At 41.0% G+C, this 23,620-nt stretch overlaps 1 protein-coding gene across 1 annotated transcript in view; it reads left to right on the top strand.

Moving 5' to 3' along the window:
• bace2.L (beta-secretase 2 L homeolog) overlaps positions 1-23,620 on the top strand; it is a 42,837-nt gene that overhangs the window by 4,136 nt on the left and 15,081 nt on the right. Inside the window, 1 exon segment of the mRNA NM_001087146.1 lies at positions 21,311-21,399. Within this exon segment, the coding sequence (NP_001080615.1) occupies positions 21,311-21,399 (89 nt within the window).

The raw sequence follows: 23,620 nt of genomic DNA, 5'->3' as shown, positions 1-23,620 counted from the left end.
CCCCGTGTACCATTAGCCATAAAGCAGGACTGCTGCTTACAATGGGGATCAGATAGGGATTTTTATTTAAAATTTAAAACAATACAAAGCATAACAAAATGACACTATATTACAATATGTACATTATTTACAACGAAAAATTACAAGAAATTGACCATGAGAAATCAAAGTTCATCCAATTTTTTTCATTCACACTTTTTTTCTGAATCTCATTCACCTTGATAAACACAATTTCCCTTAAGATTTTCCTTATTGTTTGGTCTATTGATTCATTTTCTTTCCCAAAAGATTTCATACATCGGATAGACCACAGATGATATCGAATGACTGACAGTATAATAAATACAGTCTCTTGGTTATAGCGGTGCTTCCTATGAATGATCCCATAGGCTCTTTCTGCATAGTCATTAGCACATATATTATAAATACCCAACACCTTCAGTACACCCTCATATAAACTGTTTGACACCGAACAATCCACCAAAAAGTGCTCTTGACTCTCCTCAACCCCACACCCCCAGGGGTGTCAGCAGTGTCAGCCAGGAGTTATCAAACAGTTTTGGGGGGCGTCTCACGCTGTTTAAATACTTTAGTATCTCCTCCAGGGTTTTGCTGGTACAATCTCTTATAGCCAGTGGGACAGTAAAGAAGGATGTTAGTACCCTGGCATAGATTTGCTTCCTTGGGGTTGATGTTATTTCTGCTGCCCCAATGTCCCACCTCTTTATCAGTTTAAGGGCATGGGCAATGTGTGGTGGGAAATAGCTCTGTCTTACACGGACCTCTTTCGCCCTACCGCCCTGCAGCCAGTCCATGATAAAAGACGATGCCCAAGACCTGATACAACTTTCCCACAGGGAGCTTGTTCCTTGAGTCAGACCCCCAAAGTTAAACTTTAAGAACATGACACCAAAGAAGGTCACAGGACAGACCATCCCCAAACCTCCCTCTTTCCTCTGCAGGAACGTTACCCCTCTTTTGACTGGGTTTAGCCTATTCCCCCAGATCATCTGGAAGAATAAGCTATAGACTCGAGCATAGAAAGATTCTGGCAAAGGGAACACACAGGACACATACAAAACAACGGGATCAGAAAAGTCTTGATAAGGTTAACTCTTTCCCTATAGGTCAGCTTCCACCCTTTCCAACGCTGAACTTTTGCCAAACCGGTATCCAACTTCTCTTCCCAATTTAGCCTGGCATTATCTTCCCTCCCAAATTTAACCCCTAGTATTTTTACTTGAGAGGAGGCAACAGGGAAGGTTCTTAACTCAAAACTGGGCTCTTCCTCCAGACTCCACAAAGCTTCCGACTTTTCCCTATTGACCAGAGACCCAGAGGCCTCTGAGTAGCTTCTGATGCAACAGGAGACTCTCTCCACCTCTTCAGGCTTTGAGATAACCACTGTCACATCATCCGCATAGGCCACCAACCTCAGGCGCTGACCACTGGGTGCACAGATACCCTCCAAGTTACCTCCCTGCAGCGACCTAAGAAATGGATCTAACGCAAATGCATACAGCAAAGGACTCAGAGGGCACCCCTGTCTTACTCCTGCCCCAACCTGGAAGTCTTCACCCTGCCAACCGTTAATTAGTGGGAAGCTTCTCGCCCCTTTGTACAAAACTTTTATCCAACTAATGAACTGACCCGGGATACCGTATTTAGACAAAACAACCCATAGGTACTGGTGATTCACCCTATCAAAGGCTTTTGAATGGGGATCAGATAGGATCTGTGCAGCCACTGGGACAAAATGTTCTGTTATACAGATAGCTAGAATCTCAGCTGCCATAAAGCAGGACAGGACTGTTGCTTATAATGCAAAGCAGACACTCCGCACACGATCCGAAAATCGTACAATCGTATCTTTGCGTCTATGGCCAGCTTAACATGTCTGTCCTTGCTCCGTTACACCCAGTAAGACACACAGACATGACTCTGAGCTGATCCCACACAACAAACAATTCATGATGTGCTTCCGCAACGTTTGTTACTATTTGTGTAGCTTTGTGCAGCTGAGAGTGTTTATAATATTGGGTTTTGTATTCGAGGCTGCTAGTGTGCTGCAAAATTGCTATGTAGGGCTCTTTGAAGGACAACTAAACCCCTGCAGGGCTGTTTTGCCTCTACATTTGTTTTCTGCATATTTATAATAGGTAATCTCTGAGCAAATCACAAAAAGATGATATGGCGATTTTTTAATCTAAATTGGTTGTTCACCTTTGAGTTAGCTTTTAGTAGGATGTAGAGAGTAATATTCTGAGAAAATTTGCATTTGGCCTTCATTTTTTATTATCTGTGGTTTTTAAGTTATTTCGCTTTTTATTTAGCAGCTCTCCAGTTTGCAGTTTCATTATTCTGGTTGCCAGGGTCCAAATTTCCCTAGCAACCATGCACTGAGTATAATAAGAGACTGGAATATGAATAGAAGAGGCCTGAATAGAAAGAGGAGTAATAAAATGTACAAATAACAATAAATCTGTAGCCTTACAGAGCATTTGTTTTTAGATGGGGTCAGTGACCCCCATGTGAAAGCTGGAAAGAGTCAAAAGAAGGCAAATAATTAACAAAACTATAAAAAATAAATAATGAAGACCAATTGAAAAGTTGCTTAGAATTGGCCGTTCTATAAAATACTAAGGGGATATTTACTACAATTTGATTTTATATTATTGTTTAAATTAAAAAGTCTCGACCAAACTCCCATCCTAGATTTTGCCTTATTTGTTAATAAAATAACTTGAATTAGTTGGATCAGTAAAAAAAAAACTATATAATTGCTTGAAAACCTGAATCGTATGATCTTTTCTGACTTTTCTCCCAAATCACTAAATTTTTTCGGATTTTTGCCTGAAAACCGTAATTCCGTAATTTGGATCTCCATACCTTAAATCTACTAGAAAATCATGTAAATATTAATTAGGGATGCATTGAATCCACTATTTTGGATTCAGCCGAACCCCCGAATCCTTCGTGAAAGATTCGGCCGAATACTGAACTGAATCAGAATACTAATTTGCATGCAAATTAGGGGTGGGAAGGGAAAAAAAATGTTTTACTTCCTTGTTTTGTAACAAAAAGTCACGTGATTTGCATATGCAAATTAGGATTCGGTTCGGCTGGGCAGAAGGATTTCTCCGAATCCGAATCCTGCTGAAAAAGGACGAATCCTGGATTTGGTACATCCCTAATATTAAATAAACCCAATTAGGATTAATTATATTTTAGTTGGGATCAAGTACAAGCTACTATTTTATTATTACACAGAAAAAGGAAATAATTTTTTAAAAATTTGGATAAAATGGAGTTGATGGGAGATGGCCTTTCCATAATTCGAATCTTTCTGGATAACGGGTTTCCGGACAAAGGATCCCATACCTGTCTCTATATTCCCAGCAGGAGGATTATGGGAGAGGCAGTGATCAGATTATATTAAGGTAACCTCAAGCGGAGTCAGCAGCACCCGCATAGAAGCAAAGGGACCAGCAGATTAGATTCAGCTCTTCTCTACTCTGGGAAGTGCAGTCTCCTCCGTTGCTGATGGAATGTTTCTGTGAATGGGAAATAAAAAGGGTTAAATGTAGTAAAAGCAGGTTAAAAATATACTGTGAGGACAAGTCTGAACTGAGTGGTTTGCTGAGTCGGCTCTGGCATGTGATCCGGCTGTGAGTCCAAGTTAAGCCAGACAGATAAACTGACAATTAGAATCAGCGCTCACACCCCAGTCATATCCTGCTAATGGGCAGCTATAGGTGTAACATTGTGCTCCTAATGTACAAATAAATACAAAGCTAAGTCAGGGCCTCGGCCATAATAAACATTGTGCAGGACCTCATTATCTACTCTGTCTTATACACAGGGCCAGTTCTATATACAGGGCACAGGAGTATGATGTAGAGAGGGATATTCTGAGACAATTTGCAATTGGTTTTCAATTTTTATTATTTGTGGTTTTTGAGTTATTTAGCTTTTTATTCAGCAGCTCTTCAGTTTGGAATTGCAGTAATCTGGTTGCTAGGGTCCAAATTACCCTAGCAACCATGCACTGATTTGAATAAGAGACTGGAAAAGGAGATAGGGATGCACCGAATCCACTATTTTGGATTCGGCCGAATCCTTCGCTAAAGATGCGGCCGAATACCAAAACGAATCTGAATCCTAATTTGCATATGCTAATTAGGGGTGGGAAGGGGAAAACATTTTTTACTTCCTTGTTTTGTAAAAAAAGGTCACACAATGTAAATCAAAATGTATTAAAAAAAAAAATTTTTAAACTCGGGTGAATAGGATCGATCCAAAAAAATTGAATCGAGTTTTTTCTCCGAAAAAAAAAGACTCGAATGTCAGGAAGGCTGCAAACAACTCCAAATTAATCCCAGGACGTCTCCCATTGACTAAAACAGCAATTCGGCAGGTGTTAGGCAGCGAATAGTCAAATTTGAGTTCTTAAAGGGCCAAAGTATGATAGATCTCAAAAATCTCATTTGAATTTTTTAAAAAAACCCAAATCAAAATTGTAACAATTCCCTAGTCAAATTTGAAAGTTTTGGTCGTAAAAAAAACTCGAAAATTTGAAATTCGAATTTTCACTTCAACCCTTGATAAATCTGCCCATAAATGTGTAGCCTTACAGAGCATTAGTATTTTAAATGGGGGTCAGTGACCTCCAATTTGAAAGCTGGAAAGGGTCAGAAGAAGAAGAAGGCAAATAATTCAGAAACTTTAACAAATAAATAATGAAGACCAACTGAAAGGATATTTAGAATTGGCCATTGTACAACATATTAAAAGTTAACCTGATGCGAACCACCCCTTTAAATTATTATTAGAAATGTGAAATTACATATTTTTTTTTTATTTTTATTTTTTTTAGAAGTGTTACTAGTTTCCCGTCTGCTATCGGATTGTGGATAGTAAGTTTGTTATATTCAGGCACTTTCCTGCCGTCACTCGTCGCTGGGCAACATCACGCCTCTGTAGTAACGATGGATCTGGGGAAACTCGAGGCAATCAGGATTTTCTATCTCAATGATTTTCTTTGTTGGGAAGAAGTTTTTCCTTCCTTATCTCTGTCATGGGATCCCATGTGGCTAATTCACGAGTTGGTCAGCTGACCAGACTTTTACCTCCCCCCTCCCAGGCACTCAGCAGGGAAGAATTAGGGAGGATCAGGGGGTAAAGAAATAATTGAAAAAACGATAAGAGAAAAAATGAAGACCAATTGAAAAGTTGCTCAGAATTAGCCATTCTATAGCATACTAAACTACCCCATTAAGACAGAAATTAAAAATAGTACAGCCTGCTCTGGGAACTGCTCCTTGCTGGATGTCAGTCTGTTAAATACAATGAAGAGCAATTTCCTTAAAATCATGTACCTTCCCATTTAGAGGAATAACACACGGTCGGAAATTTGCGCGGAGGAACAGGCTCTGACAGTGCCAGACGTGTCGATTGTAATCTCATCTGTTTATTTGGAGTTTCGCATGGTGAAAAATAATTGCAGGGAACAAAATGTCTGTGTGAGATTTGTTATTAGATTAGAGAAGTGGTCCTCAAAGTTCTGTATTGTTTATATGGTCACAGTGACTTCTAATATCCTTATCATTTACAGTAGGGGGTACATTATCCCTTATAATACATGAGTGATACTCAGAGTTCCCTGTATAACTCAGCCTGCAGCCTTGTGCCTTTATATGGTCACAGAACAACCCCTCAGTGACTTCTAATATCCTTATCATTTACAGTAGGGGGTACATTATCCCTTATAATACATGAGTGATACTCAGAGTTCCCTGTATAACTCAGCCTGCAGCCTTGTGCCTTTATATGGTCACAGAACAACCCCTCAGTGACTTCAATATCCTTATCATTTACAGTAGGGGGTACATTATCTCTTATAATACATGAGTGATGAAAATGGCCCCAAAGTTTTTTGTAATAGAAGAGTAGTGTTGCCCTGAGGCTTCCAGGTTAGCTATTCACCGGGAGATGCCTTACAAATTTGAAAAACAGAAAAAAAAGGAAAGAAACTTAATTTCTCTTTGTCAGAATATAGATGTATAACTAATGCAGCTGTGGGTATTATTAGTAACTACAATTTCTGTTATTAGAGTCACAGGCAGGTGTAAGAGCCCAATGTCAGTTATTGTATATTGTGTGAAATTCATCACATGGGCCCTCGATCCTTTAATGAATAAGACTTCACATTCCTCATCTGCTCTCAGCTTTAACACCTACATTCAAGATTCTGTTGTTATTGATGGAGATGGTTTACCTTGAAGTTAACTTTTAGTATGTTGTAGAATAGATAGATAAGCCAAAGGTACGTAAACCTAAAATAAAAAAACAAATGCTCTGTAAGGCTACAAATTTATTATTATTGCTACTTTTTATTATTCATCTTTCTATTCAGGCCTCTCCAATAAATTTTTCAGTCCCTTATTCAAATGAATTCATGGTTGCTAGGGGAATTTGGACCCGAGCAACCAGATTGCTGAAATTGCAAACTGGAGAGATGCTGAATAAAAAGCGAAAAAATGAAAGCCAATTGCAAATTTTCTCAGAATATCATACTCTATATCATACTAACCGTTAATTTAAAGGTGAACAAGCCCTTTAAGGAAGCAGCGAGAGTCAGGCCAGATTCTCTCTCTCTCTCTCTCTCTCTCTCTCTCTCTATTTCTATAGATAGAGATATCTATATATATATATATATATATATATATATATATATATATAAAAGAAATAGGATCTATTATGCAAATACTCGGGACCTAGAGTATTCCAAATAAGGTATATTTTTATTTGGATACCCATAGTTTAAGTCTGCTAAGAAAAACTTTTCAACTTGAAATACCGTATATACTCGCGTATAAGCCGAGTTTTTCAGCACCCAAAATGTGCTGAAAAACTCGACCTCGGCTTATACGCGGGTCATACGCCAATCCCTCACCTCCCTCTCCCATATATACTCCGTATATACGCCAATCCCTCACCGGATCCCTCACCTCCCTCTCCCATATATACTCCGTATATTCGCCAATCCCTCACCGGATCCCTCACCTCCCTCTCCCATAGCGCATCAGGACTCTGTGACTGACTGTCACGATCGCCGCCCGGAGCAGGTCCAGGAGCTCCGGCGGCGCGTCCTTCCTGCCGGCGTCCTTCCAAAATGGCGGCGCCCATGGCCACGTGGCGGCCATGGGCGCCGCCATTTTGGGAGCGACGCCGGCAGGGAAGGACGCGCCGCCCGGAGCTCCTGGACCTGCTCCGGGCGGCGATCGTGACAGTCAGTCACAGAGTCCTGATGCGCTATGGAGAGGAGGTGAGGGATCCGGTGAGGGATTGGCGAATATACGGAGTATATACGGTATTTGAAAGAAAATAACCCCTACTTTCAGCACCTGGGTGTGTCATTAGTAACTCCTCACTTCATTGATATTCATAGGCTCACAAAATGGGGTGTGGGGACCAGGGCCCTTTTGTATAAAGTGTTGTGTTATTTCCCAGCACCCACTGCTAGCCCTGTATTCTATATGGATTATCTTCTCCTACAGGAACCAGCATGGCAGCACCAACTGCTAAACAGGGGCTTATTTATAATAATGGGATTATTGGACCCCCTTCCCCCATCCAGGCCATATTCTCCTAGAAGAGTTTGTGACCAAAATAAGCAGAGGAATTTCAAAGCTCTTGCTGCGGACTGTAAACATTTACATGTGTCCTGCACACTGTTGGGGCCGCAGAAGGAGCCTCGTATGTAGTTGCTGCATCTTTCCATCTCTCTGCCCCTGGTTGAGTTATAAGTTATTTTACTGTGACTGGTGTGCTTACAATTTTTTTTTTTTAAACTGTGGGCAGGCCTACCTTTCATTGTTATTCAGTGGGTGCAGGTACAGATTGATTTTCAATCAGCCCCTAGGCTTATACACGAGTCAATACATTTTTCCAGTTTTCTTAGGTAAATTAGGTACCTCGGCTTATACACGGGTCGGCTTATAGACGAGTATATACGGTAAACCCAATAGGATTGTTTTGCCACCAATATTGATTCATGTGGGTTTGATTCCCATGAAGTACAAGGTGCTGTGTTATTATTACAGGGCAATTTGTAGCATTACTAATAGGGGTGCACCGAATCCACAATTTCGGATTCGGCCTAAACCCCGAATCCTTTGCGAAAGATGCGGCCGAATACCGAACCAAATTCCGAATCCTAATTTGCATATGCAAATTAGGGGTTGGAAGGGGAAAACATTTTTTACTTCATTGTTTTGTGACAAAAAGTCACACCATTTCCCTTCCCGCCCCTAATTTGCATATGCAAATTAGAATTCGGGTTTGTCTGGGCAGAAGGATTCGGCCGAATCCGAATCCTGCTGAAAAAGGCAGAATCCCAAACCGAATCCTGGATTCAGTGCATCCCTAATTACTAATACCATGCAACACAACAGCAGGCCTGCTGCATCTAAATACAGGTACGGGATCTGTTATCCGGAAACCCATAAATGATTTCCTTTTCCTCTGTAATAATAATAGTAAAATCCAGGTCCCACTGAGACACATTCAGTTACATTGAGTAGGAGAAACAACAGCCTGCCAGAAAGCAGTTCCATCCTAAAGTGATGGCTCTTTCTGAAATCACATGACCAGGCAAAATATCCTGAGATGCACCTACACACCAATATTACAACTAAAAAAATATACTTGTTGGTTCAGGAATGACATTTTATATTGTAGAGTGAATTATTTGCAGCGTAAACAGTGTCATTTAGAAATTTAGAATTTTTTTTTTTACAATTTTAAGTTTTACTTCTCCTTTAAAATTGATATAGGTAAAATCTCTTCCCAGTGTTTTACATAATGAAAGCAACTTTCCGTGTTGAATGGTTTTATGTGGAAAGGAAATTGCTATTGAAAGTCGTGTCTTGTTTGGTTGCTTATATTATCTGCACTGCTGGTTCTGACTCTTGAAACCATGTAGCAGAAGCCATATATATATATGGAGGGGAAGTTGAAGGTCCTGCAAGTCAGTATCAGGTATCAGACGTGGATCCGTACAGACGGAGGGGTCTGTGGAAGAGGAGCGGTGGATGCCCGGGCTTCCCTGCCAGAGAATTACTAGAAACATATGTTGAAACAGACGAGATCCTTTCCAGCAAACGCAGCGCAAAGAGGACGTGATTAGCAAAACGAGCTCCAATAATAACATGTAATAATTGGCGAGCCTGGAAGGGACTTAGTATGCGGAGCTCGCAGGCCGCCCGCACCAGATGGCTTTGTAATGTAATTAGGAATCTTTGTGTTAAATGAGGCATTATTTAAATTGGCTGCTAATTTTCCCATCTATTAACCTGCTGAAAAATCTGATCCGAGACAGAGAGAAAGTTCCCTAAGTGATTCTTGATTGTCGGGGAACCCAGCAACGCCTTTGATTTCCCTTTGCTTCTGTCTGTGGAGGCGACTGAGGAGGAGGGGATCCCCGAAACTCGGGCGACTCAGGATGGGGTGTCAGCATGGGATTCCTGGCAACAAATCTTCTTATTTTACTTTCCCTGACATTCATGGTGCCTTTTGCTATACCGACCAGCAGGTCTGGGCCAAGCCAACCGGCAACTTCAGCCCCTCCCCGGGCCTGCGTCATGTGATGATGCGTGGGGGGGCCCAGGGGTGGCTGACGTGCTTGGCGTCCCCACGTCATTGCACCCTAGGAACTTGCCTCTTTTGCCTACAACTAGTTACAGCCCTGCTGACCAGGGTAAAATATTGGATTTCCGGTCCCTGATAAGGTTGGTCCCTCCTACACTTGCATCTCTCATGACTGGAGGGGTTGAACTTAAAGGGATCCTGTCATCGGAAAACATGTTTTTTCAAAACACACCAGTTAATAGTGCTGCTCCAGCAGAATTCTGCACTGAAATCCATTTCTCAAAAAAACAAACAGATTTTTTTATATTCAATTTTGAAATCTGACATGGGGCTAGACATATTGTCAATTTCCCAGCTGCCCCTGGTCATGTGACTTGTGCCTGCACTTTAGGAGAGAAATGCTTTCTGGCAGGCTGCTGTTTTTCCTTCTCAATGTAACTGAATGTGTCTCAGTGGGACATGGGTTTTTACTATTGAGTGTTGTTCTTAGATCTACCACATTAATGGCAGCATATAGGTGAGGGACAGGGAATCTGTATCTCAAGCAGCGGGCTGAACAGGAATGCTTTAATGGCAGCCAGGGCTGGCAGGGCACCGGGAAAAAACCCAGTGGACCCCCGGCTCTTGTGGGCTCTGCCAGGCCCAGGTCCGCACCCACATGTGGCTCTTAATGCCCCCTTTGTCGGATGTAGTGGGAAAAAATTCCGTGCACAACCACGACGCCGCGCTCCACACACGCCGGCACTGCAGGGTCCGTAGGGGTGGGCCCTGGATCTGCCCAGAAGAGGGTTGCCACCTTTTCTGGAAAAAATTACCGGCTTTCCTATATTCTTCCTGATTTTTGCCTGCCCTCCACCGGCTAAAATGAAAATCACCTGCGGAAATTCACGCACGGCACTCCGTTTTCCGAATTTGCCTCAAGAGGAAACTTCAGCCGACTTCGGAAATGAAGCGCCGTGTGTGCATTGTCGCAGGCGATTTTCATTTTAGCCGGCAGGGGGATGGCAGTTCGCGGGAGATTGTCTTCCCGAAGAAGAGGCGATTTGTCGCTGGGGCAACTTATCTCCCCAAATCTGCTCGTGCAGGCGACCCTTACCGGCCAGGTGACAACCCTAGCCCAGGATCTAGAAGGAACTTTCTCTTCTTGTTTTCTCTTCCCCAGCCAGCCCAACGCCGTAGCTCCGCCCTTTTCCCCATCACCCGCCCCCTTTGATATCAAAGACTGCCCCCTTTGTAATTGAGTTCTAAAAAGATGGCAGCCCTAACAACTACAGATTTGGCGATACCTGCTTTATTGTGACTTTATCTAGTTGGGGTCCATTATATTATTGGTTACGTGAGTTTAACCACCTCAATTTTTCTAAATTAACTGTATGTAAATAAAATGACGTTTTTCCATGTAGGATTTATTCTGTGCTTATGTTTATTACAGACGTGTGACTGTAGCTTGGGGCATGGGAACAATTGCAAGGCCGGGCAGTCAGTATTGATTGATGGCGACTTTCCTTCAGCAACATAAGTGACTTAACCCTAGATGCGCCGCATGCCAAAAATAAGCCCCTTATTTGTCTAATTGTACAGTAGCTGGTGCTTAGAGGGTTAATTTATTGAAAACCGCAGTGTTTCTGAGCCGCCTTCCCAACTCTTTAGGTGCCTCCGGGTTAATGTTAAATGCCATGTCATATAGGGGACCATGTGCCGTGAACATATAGATATACACAGATGCTGAGCTGGGGATTTATTAAAATGCATTTAATTAGATATAAACACGGACGTGCTAATAATAATATCTATACACACAATCAGCACATGATAGATCGCCAGGAAAATAATCTTTGCCAGCGCCATATTTCTTGTTCCTCCAGCTGGACTGGCTCCCCTTTTCTCAGGAAAGGATCCCAGACCCCCAGGCTGATGATTATTATTATTATCCTTTATTTATACAGCACCAGCATGTTACATGTGACTTCACATGGGGTCCTCTGGGAGGTAACTGGAGGGAACCCGTTGAAGACACGAGGAGAACATATAAATGTGCCCTGGCTGGAATCGTACTCAGAACCCTAGAGCTGCAAAGACTGCCAGAGGGGGATGGAGTCCAGGGGACCTTCAGTCAATAACCTTATGGCAGAGGGAACCCCAAGAAATGCTGTTCATGGCTCACAAAGGGGCATCATTGGAGCCTCTTTCTGCCAGGACCCACCAACCAGGGTCGGCCCAGGTGATCAGAGGGGTAATAATGTATTAGTATGGAGTTCCATGATTACTGATGATAGCCCTGTGCTTGACCCAATTGTAGATAAAATATATGATTTACTAGAGCATTGCACTAAGGGGGTTAAATATCAAACTCCGAAATGTTCTCACTATTTTCTGAAACCAAATCCGCACTGACTGTCCTCCTATTTATCAATACATTTTCATGAAAACTTCTTGTGCAGGAAACGACTCGATCAAATCCAAATTCATTTTGTTGCAGAAAACTGCGACTTTGTCGGATTTGACGCCCGAAACCTGTGACTTTTTCGGATTGACGTCTGAAAACCAACAAAATCTTGTTGGAAACCCAGCGCAGATTAGAATAGCTTCCAATTGTTAACGGGATATCTGCCATTGACTTGTACGTGAACTCGGCAGGTCTGGGATGGAGTACTTTTTTATTTGGATTTCGGGGTTTAATAAATCACAAAAATGTGAGTTTTTTTTCTACAAAAAAAACTGTGTTTTCCCCTTTAAAAGTCTGACCAGAAAAAATCGGACTTTAGTAAATAACCCACTTATGGGCATATTAATCAAGGGTCGAAGTGAAAATTCGAATTTCTAATTTGAATTTCGAATTCAAATTTTCTAGGTTTTTTTTATGGTCAAAACTGTGAAATTCGACTAGGGAAATGTTAAAATTTGATTCAAGTTTTTTTAAAAAATTCAAGTTTCAAGATTTATCATACACACCTTTAAGAAATCAAAGTCGAATATTTGCCACCTTAAACCTGCCGAATTGCTGTTTTAGCCTATGGAAGACGTCCTGGGGTCAATTTGGAGTTGTTTGCAGCCTTCCTGAAATTCGAGTTTTTTGCGCAGAAAAAAACTCGAATCGAGCTTGAAAAACTCAAAAACTCCTTCGTGAAATATTCGGCCGAATACCAAATCGAATCCGAATCCTCATTTGCATACGCAAACATTTTTTAATTCCTTGTTTTGTGAGAAAAAGTCCTGCAATTTCCCTCCCCTAATTTGCATACGCAAATTCAGATTCAGATTTGGTTCGGCCGGGCAGAAGGATTCGCCCGAATCCTGCTGAAAAAAGCAAATCCTGGATTCGGAGCATCTCTAGTTTTAAATAACTCCCATGAACTCGAAATTCAACCCTTGATAAATCTGCCCCTTAGTGTCCTAAGAAGGTGGTAAAGCTCCTGTTTGCCTTCAGCAAACTTTCACTTTAAATCAAAGCCCCAGACTTGGGGTTACTGTATGGCACCCCAATGAAGCTCTCAGTCACTCAGTATAGTGCCATTTCTAGGGATGTGCCATTTCTAGGGATGCACCAAATCCAGGATTCGGTTTGGGGTTCGGCCAGGATTCTGCCTTTTTCAGGAGGATTCGGCCGAATCCATCCGCCCGGCCGAACCGAATCCGAATTCTAATTTGCATATGCAAATTAGGGGCAGGGAGGAAAAGCGCATGACTTTTTGTCACAAAGCAAGGAAGTAAAAAATGTTTTCCCCTTCCAACCCCTAATTTGCATATGCAAATTAGGATTCGGTTCGGTATTCGGCCAATCTTTCACGAAGGATTCGGGGGTTCGGCCCAATACAAAATTGTGGATTCGGTGCATCCCTAGCCATTTCATTTGAAATGTGTGTTTGGGAGGGTGTAGGGTTGTATGTGTATATATATATATATATATATATATATATATATATATATATATATATATATATACAGTGTATGTGTGTGTGTGTGTGTGTGTGTGTGTGAATTGAATGGACGGAGGGGCGGAAGGATTAAGTTAAGGAATGTTTTTTTTTTACATCATATAATGAGATCAATTGTTATTTAGACATTAATGGAATTGTAGCGTATCCCCTTTCTCCGCATGCCGTCCTCTCAATCGTCCCGTCATTCCTGATATTCTGTTTGTCTGTATGTAGTCAGAACTCAGTGCTCAAATGACTCAACCCAAAAACAAACAAACGTCTAAATCCCTCCCAGTCTCCGATGCCAAAGAGCAGTGCGGGCAGACTGCAGCCGTATTTAGTCGGAGTGGTTTTAGTAAATAGACATCAGGCCGATAAGGATTCCAGCTGTTCCCTATTGGTTCTGCCTAGAAGCTCATTGATTTCTGCTGCTTCTGTGAGACGGCCTCATAAACCACCACAACACGCTCCATAAACCTCTCCTTTCCTGCAGCCCTAACAATTTATTTTAATTAGTGATGGGCGAATTTGTCTTGTAAAAATCACGAAACGGCGAAAAATGTGTGTATCATGGATTTTGAGGCCGGCGACAATTTGTGGGCATCAAAATCGGCGACATATAACATTCGCCTATTTTGTCCAATTTCATTAGTCCATGGGCGTACGCTAAATTGTCTGCGGTGTTGAAATTGTCACCAGCATCGGAATTGTCATCGGCGTCAAAAAACTTTGAGAGCAGCGAAAAATCGCCAGTGAATTAACAGTGCAATATCACAAATTTTTCTGGCGGCGGAAGGCAGTAATTCGTCTCGAATTTGCGCCTGTGGAATAAATTCACCCATCACTAGTTTTAATCACATACAGGGGCTGCCAACTTGTTACCCCGGAACACATGACCAGATAAATACAGTGCCAATTCCATGCCTCCCAGTAGTCCCTGTATGCCTCTATACTGTTCTGTTAATTGGCTTCTGCTACATTGTTTTACGAGACAGAACCAGCAGTGCAGAGAGCAAAAAAGGAACAGGCAGATCCTTAAAGGGATTCTGTCATGGTTTTTATTTCTGAATGACACTGTTTACACTGCAAATAATTCACTCTATAATATAAAATGTCATTCCTAATCCAACAAATGTATTTTTTTTAGTTGTAATATTGGTGTGTAGGTGCATCTCAGGTCATTTTGCCTGGTCATGTGATTTCAGAAAGAGCCAGCACTTTAGGATGGAACTGCTTTCTGGCAGGCCGTTGTTTCTCCTACTCAATGTAACTGAATGTGTCTCAGTGGGACCTGGATTTTACTATTGAGTGTTGTTCTTAGATCTAGCAGGCAGCTGTTATCTTGTGTTAGGGAGCTGCTATCTGGTTACCTTCCCATTGTTCTGTTGTTAGGGTGCCCGCGAGTGCCCTTCAAGAGCAATCTTTATTGGACACTTACTTGCCCTTTAGGAATGGGCCGATGCTGCATTAAAGACAAGAAAATGTAATTCTAAGCCATTTTACAATATAAATTCATAAGACATTCTCACTGGTTTTAAAAGGGTTGTTCAACTTCAAGTTAACTTTTAATACATTATAGAATGGCCAATTCTAAGCAATTTTTAAAATGGTCTTCATTGTTTATTTCTTATAGTTTTAGAATTATTTGCCTTCTTCTGACTCTTTCCAGCTGTCAAATGGGGGTCACTGACCCCATCTAAAAACAAATGCTCTGTAAGGCTACACATTTATTTTTATTGCTCATTTGTATTACTTCTGTTTCTATTCAGGCCTCTCCTATTCATATTCCAGTCTCTTATTCAAATTAATGCATGGTTGCTAGGGTAATTTGGACCCTAGCAACCAGGCTGCTGATATTGTTAAACTGGAGAGCTGCTGAATAAAAAGCTAAATAACTCAAAAACTACAAAAAATATAAAATGAAAACCAATTGCAAATTGTCTCAGAATATCACTCTCTACATCATAATAAAAGTTGAATAACCCCTTTAATATGTGCCAATGTTTCTGTTTTCTGGTTCTTACTCCTGCAACAATATATAGCAGAAGTCGGTGACCCCTATCGCTATGCAAGAGCCAGTTCACCGCTTAAGCTGTAAGGAAGGGTTTGGATATCTAATACAGGTATGGGACCTGTTATCCAAAATGCTCGGGACCTGGAGTGTTCTGGAAATTGGATCTTTCTGTAATTTGGATCTTCATACCTTAAGTCTACTACAAAATCAATTAAACATTAAATAAACCCAAAAGGCTGGTTTTGCCTCCAATAAGGATTAATTATATCTTTGTTGGGATCAAGTACAAGGAACTGTTTTATTACAGAGTAAAAGGAAATTATTTTTAAAAATCTGGATTATTTGGATAAAATGGAGTCTATGGGAGACAGCCTTTTCCTAATTCAGAGCTTTCTGGATGGTTTCTGGATAATGAATCTCATACCTGTATCGCATTTACTCTTTGTGTTAGAGGGACATGTATGGGACCTGTTATCCACAATGCTCGGGACCTGGGGTTTTCCAGATAGCGATGTTTCCGTAATTTGGATCTGCATATCTTAAGTCTACTAGAAAATCAATTAAACATTAAATAAACCCAATAGGCTGGTTTTGCTTCCAATAAGGATTAATTATATCTTAGTTGGGATCAAGTACAAGCTATTTTATTTATTATTACAGAGAAAAAGGAAATAATTTTTAAAAAAAATCTGGATTATTTTGATATAATTGAGTCTATGGGAGATGGCCTTGCCGTAATTCAGAGCTTTCTGGATAACTGGTTTCTGGATAATGGATCTCATTGATTTCTTCTCTTTCCTGCCCCATAGGGAATATTGGGGGGGGGAGTTGCGTGCCGAGACGAGAATAATTACAACTTGTTCGTGAATGTCTCTGAGATTCAGGCTGTAGCCGGTTCCTAGATCCCCCTGCACTGATAACAATGTGTCTGTACTTATCTGATTTATGTTTGGGGAGATATTTTTCTTTTCTTCTACTTTCCTGCTGGTGTGACTGGTATAAAGTGCTGTACATTGTGTGCTGTACAACAGCTTGTTGTGAGTCCCACATTCAGCGACCCCAGTGTGTGTGTGACTGTGATTGGGACATCGGGGCTGATTCGGGCGACTATAGAAAACGCATCACCGCATGTGCATTAGCGCAGGCGACTTTTCATTGTAGCGTATGGGAAAAAACGCTGAGGCGGTTCGGGAAGGTAGTCACTCAGAAGACGAGGCAATTAGTCGCCAGACGACAAAATCTCCTCGTGCGAACTCCATAAAGGACGAAGTGGTTAACGCTAGTGACTTTTCGCCAGTATTGCCCCCCACAGGGACTTCGCCAATTCACTAACATGCGCACGGGCAAATTCAATCTTATGTCATTTACATCATATCCTCTGAGCTGAAAACTCATTAAAGTTCAAAAAACGCTGGCGACTTTACATTTTTTTAAGCGGGATTGGCTGCAATAGTCCGAACTTAATTTTTTGGGTAAGCGGTTTTCTCCAGGAATTATATTACATATGGATAGTGATGGGCGAATTTCTCTTGTTTCATTTTGCAAAAAAATTCGATATTTTCCCGCGAAATTCAAAATGCAAAACAGCGGCAAATTTGTGAAAGGCGAATTTTGATGTCGAAATATTTTTGACGCCAGCGACAATGGGAGCCTAGAATTGCCGCCGGCGTAGAAATTTTGCGCCGGAATTGTCGCCGGCGTCAAATATATTTTGACGCCGGCAAAAATTCATGGGTAAATTTTTTTCAGCAATTTATATATTAACTCTCTTGTCTTTATTAAGGTTCCCTGGACATTTGTAATATAAACCAGTAACTTAAACCAACATTTCTAATAAATACGTACATACAACTTTAAATTTCCCATCCTATGTAAATTAACCTAAGAGCAAGATCACTAGCGAATTTTCGCTAGGCACAAACGAACGAAAGCGCATCATGGCTATGAAATGCTCGCACAGCTGAAGTAACGCTATCGAAAAGTCGCCAGTATTACAGGTGTGGGACCTGTTATCCAGAATGCACAGGACCTGAGGTTTTTTGGATAATGGATCTTTCCATTATTTGGAGCTCTATGTTGACATACTAAGGGGCCCATTCACTAAGTTCGAGTGAAGGAATAGAGGAAAAATAGTTAAATTTTCGAATGTTTTTTTTGGCTACTTCGATCATCGAATTGGCTACTTCGATCTTCGACTTCGAATCGAACGATTCGAACTAAAAATCGCTCGACTATTCGACCATTCGATAGTCGAAGTACTGTCTCTTTAAGAAAAAAATACGACCACCTAGTTCACCACCTAAAAGCTACCGAAGTCAATCTTAGCCTATGGGGAAGGTCCCCATAGGCTTTCCAAGTTTTTTCTGATCGAAGGATAATCCTTTGATCGATGGATTAAAATCCTTCGAAATCAAAGGATTATAATTCGCAAGTCGAATATCGAGGGTTAATTAACCCTCGATATTCGACTCTTAATACATCTGCCCCCAAAAGTTAACTTTTAGTATGTTATAGAATGGCTAATTCTAATTAAATAATTAATTATTTGCATTTTTCTTCTTTCCACCTTTCAAATGGGGGTCACTGACCCCATCTAAAAAAACAAACGCTCTGTAAGGCTTCAAATGTATTGTTATTGTTACTTTTTATTATTGGTCTTTCTATTCAGGCCTCTCCTATTGATAGTTCAGTCTCTTATTTAAATCAATGCATAGTTACTAGGATAATATAGACCCTAGCAACCAGAATGCTGAAATTGCAAACTGGAGAGCTGCTGAATAAAAAGCTAAAAAACTCAAAAGCCACAAATAATATAAAATTAAAATAAATTATAAATTGTCTCAGAATATCACTCTCTACATCATACTAACCGTTAATTTAAAGGTGAACAACCCCTTTACTACTAAAAAACTATTTAAACATTAAATAAACCCAATAAGCTGTTTTTTTTCTTCTAATAAGGATTAATTATATCTCAGTTGGGATCAAGTAAAAGGTACTGTTTTATTATTACAGAGAAAAGGGAAATCATTAATAAAAAATAGAATTATTTGCTGAAAAGGGAGTATATTGGAGGCGGCCATGACACAGGTTTATTTTGGCATTTATATAACTGATCACATGATAAGGACACGGCTCATCGACTCCCTCGTACTGTTTGCGTGACGTTACGTGGAAAGCACATAAAAGTCGTACAAGCAGTGGCTGAGAAATAAAACAGATCCCAAACAGCTGGAACTGACACTTTTTATTCAGGTTTTTAGGATATTTATAGGAAACACTGGGAAAACAAGTCAATTGTATTTATATAATCTCTCTTGGTTTTTAACAATGTGTTCTTCTCACACCATGTAACATACAGCTGTGTCGTCTTCTATTTACATTCAATTTATATTCCATTGTTTTCCTTGTAAAATATGTTACTGAAGAGGGACCTGTTCCAAACTCTAGTGCTGTTCCCTTCAAGGGGCCCAAAGCAGGGGCTGTAGAGACCCACCATGAAAGTCAGTTAGGGGGAGATTTGGGGTGAGTGTTTATTTGTGCCCTGGGTACCCCTGGAACTATAGCAGGGTGACTGTTACCCCAATGTTTCTATATATCTGTAACCTTGTTATGAGCTAAGGGGGCCCAGTCTGAAGGCCAGTTAGGGGGAGATTTGGGGTGAGTGTTTATTTGTACCCTGGGTACCCCTGGAACTATAGCAGGGTGACACCCCAATGTTTCTATATATCCGTAACCTTGTTATGAGCTAAGGGGCCCAGTCTGAAGGTCAGTTAGGGGGAGATTTGGGGTGAGTGTTTATTTGTGACCTGGGTACCCCTGGAACTATAGCAGGGTGACTATTACCCCAATCTTTCTATATATCTGTAATCTTGTTATGAGTTAAGGGGGCCCAGCCTGAAGGCCACTTAGGGGGAGATTTGGGGTGAGTGCTTATTTGTACCCTGGGTACCCCTGGAACTATAGCAGGGTGACTGTTTTCCCAATGTTTCTATATATCTGTAATCTTGTTATGAGCTAAGGGGGCCCAGTCTGAAGGTCAGTTTTGGGGAGATTGGGGGTAAGTGTTTATTTGTACCCTGGGTACCCCTGGAACTATAGCAGGGTGACTGTTACCCCAATGTTTCTATATATCTGTAACCTTGTTATAAGCTAAGGGGCCCAGCCTGAAAGCCAGTTAGGGGGAGATTTGGGGTGAGTGTTTATTTGTGCCCTGGGTACCCCTGGAACTATAGCAGGGTGACTGTTACCCCAATGTTTCTATATATCTGTAACCTTCTTATGAGCTAAGGGGGCCCAGTCTGAAGGCCAGTTAGGGGGAGATTTGGGGTGAGTGTTTATTTGTACCCTGGGTACCCCTGGAACTATAGCAGGGTGACACCCCAATGTTTCTATATATCTGTAACCTTGTTATGAGCTAAGGGGGCCCAGTCTGAAGGTCAGTTAGGGGGAGATTTGGGGTGAGTGTTTATTTGTGCCCTGGGTACCCCTGGAACTATAGCAGGGTGACTGTTACCCCAATGTTTCTATATATCTGTAACCTTGTTATGAGCTAAGGGGGCCCAGTCTGAAGGCCAGTTAGGGGAGATTTGGGGTGAGTGTTTATTTGTACCCTGGGTACCCCTGGAACTATAGCAGGGTGACACCCCAATGTTTCTATATATCTGTAACCTTGTTATGAGCTAAGGGGGCCCAGTCTGAAGGTCAGTTAGGGGGAGATTTGGGGTGAGTGTTTATTTGTGACCTGGGTACCCCTGGAACTATAGCAGGGTGACTATTACCCCAATCTTTCTATATATCTGTAATCTTGTTATGAGTTAAGGGGGCCCAGCCTGAAGGCCACTTAGGGGGAGATTTGGGGTGAGTGCTTATTTGTACCCTGGGTACCCCTGGAACTATAGCAGGGTGACTGTTTTCCCAATGTTTCTATATATCTGTAACCTTGTTATGAGCTAAGGGGGCCCAGTCTGAAGGTCAGTTTTGGGGAGATTGGGGGTAAGTGTTTATTTGTACCCTGGGTACCCCTGGAACTATAGCAGGGTGACTGTTACCCCAATGTTTCTATATATCTGTAACCTTGTTATAAGCTAAGGGGCCCAGCCTGAAAGCCAGTTAGGGGGAGATTTGGGGTGAGTGCTTATTTGTGCCCCTGGAATAGTAGTCAGTAGTTTATTCCCTACATATTTGGAAGCAGTAGGCAGTGGTGTGAATGGAGCAAGATTGGACCTTGTTACAATAGACAGGCCGTGCATATGTTCTGTATTAGCTTTGCTGACCTCTATTCTGACATTCTAGAAAAATATGTATTGCTTGAGGGTTTCAGAAACTTACAGTTCTTCTTTTCTTTATACACACACAAGTACATTTATTTAGCTACATTTGTAGCTACATTTCTTTGTGTTTGGATGTTTTTTTATGGGTTCACATAAAACAGCACCGGAACTGGAACGCTGGAATTGGACAGTGAGGCTAAAAAGAACTTTTGGAGATGTATCCTGATAATATTGGCAAGTTCTACCTAAACACACTGACAAAAGAGACTTATTAGGAGGGATCTCTTACTCCAACTCTTTATTCATATTATAGAGGCTGATCACATGACCTCCGCACTTGGTGGAATTGTCCCATCATGAAACTTGTGGAAAGAAATATTGGGTCTGTTCAGTATCTGTTCGTGTGTATTTATGTTTGAAACTTGTGTTTAATTTGTTGGATATTCTTCTTCTAGGTGAACATCTTGGTGGACACGGGAAGCAGTAACTTTGCTGTCGCTGGATCCCCAAATCCGGATGTTAATACTTTCTTCGACTCAAAGTTGTGAGTATTGATCTGTATTCGTGGTGTCTTTTCTTGGAGAAGTGGTGGGGAGTTGGGAGACCCATTGTCTAAGGGACGGATTTATCAAAGGTTGAATTTATGTGAATTTTTTTTTACTGTAATAAATTCGAATGTTATCGTATTTAAGAAAAACTCAAAATATCTAAAATTCAAAACTAATGTTACTGACCTGAAAACTCGAATCGAATTCGAATGAAACTCCAAAAAAACTCGAATGTCAGGAAGGCTGTTAACATGGGACAATGGACCTCGGCCATTGACTTGTAAATTAATTCAGCAGGTTTTAGGCGGCGAATAGTATAATTAGATCTTTTTCCATGGTCGAGGTATGATAAATCTCACATTCCAGTTTAAATTCGAGTCAGAGTTTTGTTTTTGCCCCTTAGGGGCAGATTGATCAAGGGTGGAAGTGAAAAATCGAATTTCGAAATTACATATTTGGAGTTTATTTTAATGAAATTCAACTAAGGAATAGTTAAAATTCGATTTGAGTTTTTAAGAAAATTCAGATTTTGAAATTTACCATGTACTGTCCCTTTAAGAATTCGAATTCGACTTTTCGCCACCTTAAACTTGTAGAATTGCTGTTTTAGCTTATGGGAGAAAAAACTCGAATTGAATTTGATTCGAGTTTGCGGGTTGATCCCATTCACCCGACTTTGAAAAATTCTAATTTTTTGATTGGTAGTTTTTTATTCGAATTTCAAGTTCATTGGAGTTTATGGGAGTTTTTACAAACTCCCATGAACTCAAATTCGACCCTTGATAAATCTGCTCCTGAGTGTTACCACTTAGCTAGAGTTTTGCCAGATGACACTAGGGGGCAGATTTATTAAGGTACGAATTGGAAATTCGAATGTTCGAGTTGGATTATTGGTCAAAACTCACAAATTCGAATTGAGAATAATCAAAACTTGAATTAAAATTCGAGATTTATCATTCCTGGACCCTGGGAACAATTCAAATTCGACTATTCGCCGCCTAAAACCTGCCGAATTCATGTAGAAGTCAATGGCAGTGATCCAGTGACCCATTTGAAGATGTTAATAGCCTTCCTGACATTCGAGTTTTTTTCGGAGAAAAAAACTTTATTTCATCATCATCATCATCATCATCATCATTTATTTATATAACGCTGTCAAGATACGCAGTGCTTTAATTTGAGTTTAGTCTAATTAAACTGAAATTCAATTTGAATTTTCGGGTCAGTAATATTTGTTCGAGTTTTAGACGTTCCCATTTAAGTTGCGAGTATATTAGAATTTATTAGAGTAAAAAAATTCATATGAATTCGAAATTCGACCTTTGATAAATGGGCCTCTAAGCATAAGGTCCTGGCTTTGGGTGCTTTTCTATTATTGTATTCCAGCCCCAGGTGCCATAGGCTTTAGTGGAGCAGCCAATCACATGCCACCTGTTAAAGTCCCTAAAGCTCCATTCAGCTCTAACATCAGTGACACCTAAATCCTCCGCACAAATGGAGAGTCCCGCTAGGCATTGAGCCTCATAGTGTGACCTCACACTGTCATTGCACCTTTAGGTCTGGATTGCAGAACTGCTGAGCTGTACTGGGAAGGGCCGGCCAGGTGATATGGAGTCAGGTTACAGTATTTATACAGAATACATAAACACCTGTGAACTCGATAAGAACTTAAAAGGCCAAACTAAGCCAAAGCTCTTTCCAGTGACAGCTTTAGCCAGGCCCTGAAATCCTTCCCAAAGCCGGTGATATACCAAGTAATGTAAATAAAGGGCGTTACCAAGGCCAAGGTGTGCAGATACAGTGGAAATACTAAATAATCCAAGGAAAATGTTTAAAAAGAAAGTAAATTCTCCACTTTTGTGAAAACTGCAGAGCGTTAGCAAATAGCCTTTATTTTTCTTCCTATGGTACTGTGGGAACCTTGGCTGGAAGTAGGGTTGCCACCTTTCCTGGAAAAAAAAACACCGGCCTTCCTATAGATTTCTATTTTTTCCCTATTAATAATATTGGGATCAACCATCAACCGGCCAGGCCTGTAAAATACCTGCCAGATGGCAACCCTAGCTGGAATTACAATGTCATTTCTCCTACCGCACACCTGTAGTTCACCAATCCTGCAACTGGTGGTGCGTATCTTCCGTTGACCCGGCCAGGTCCCTTAGCAACGTATATGTATAGAAAATGGATCCGCACACACACTGGTTAATGCAGTCGGGG

The sequence above is a fragment of the Xenopus laevis genome, chromosome 2L (genome assembly GCF_017654675.1).
Source record: "Xenopus laevis strain J_2021 chromosome 2L, Xenopus_laevis_v10.1, whole genome shotgun sequence".
In the NCBI taxonomy this organism is placed as follows: domain Eukaryota; kingdom Metazoa; phylum Chordata; class Amphibia; order Anura; family Pipidae; genus Xenopus; species Xenopus laevis.
The sequence above is the reverse complement of the archived record's forward strand: the minus strand, read 5'-3'. Positions and strand labels throughout refer to the sequence as shown.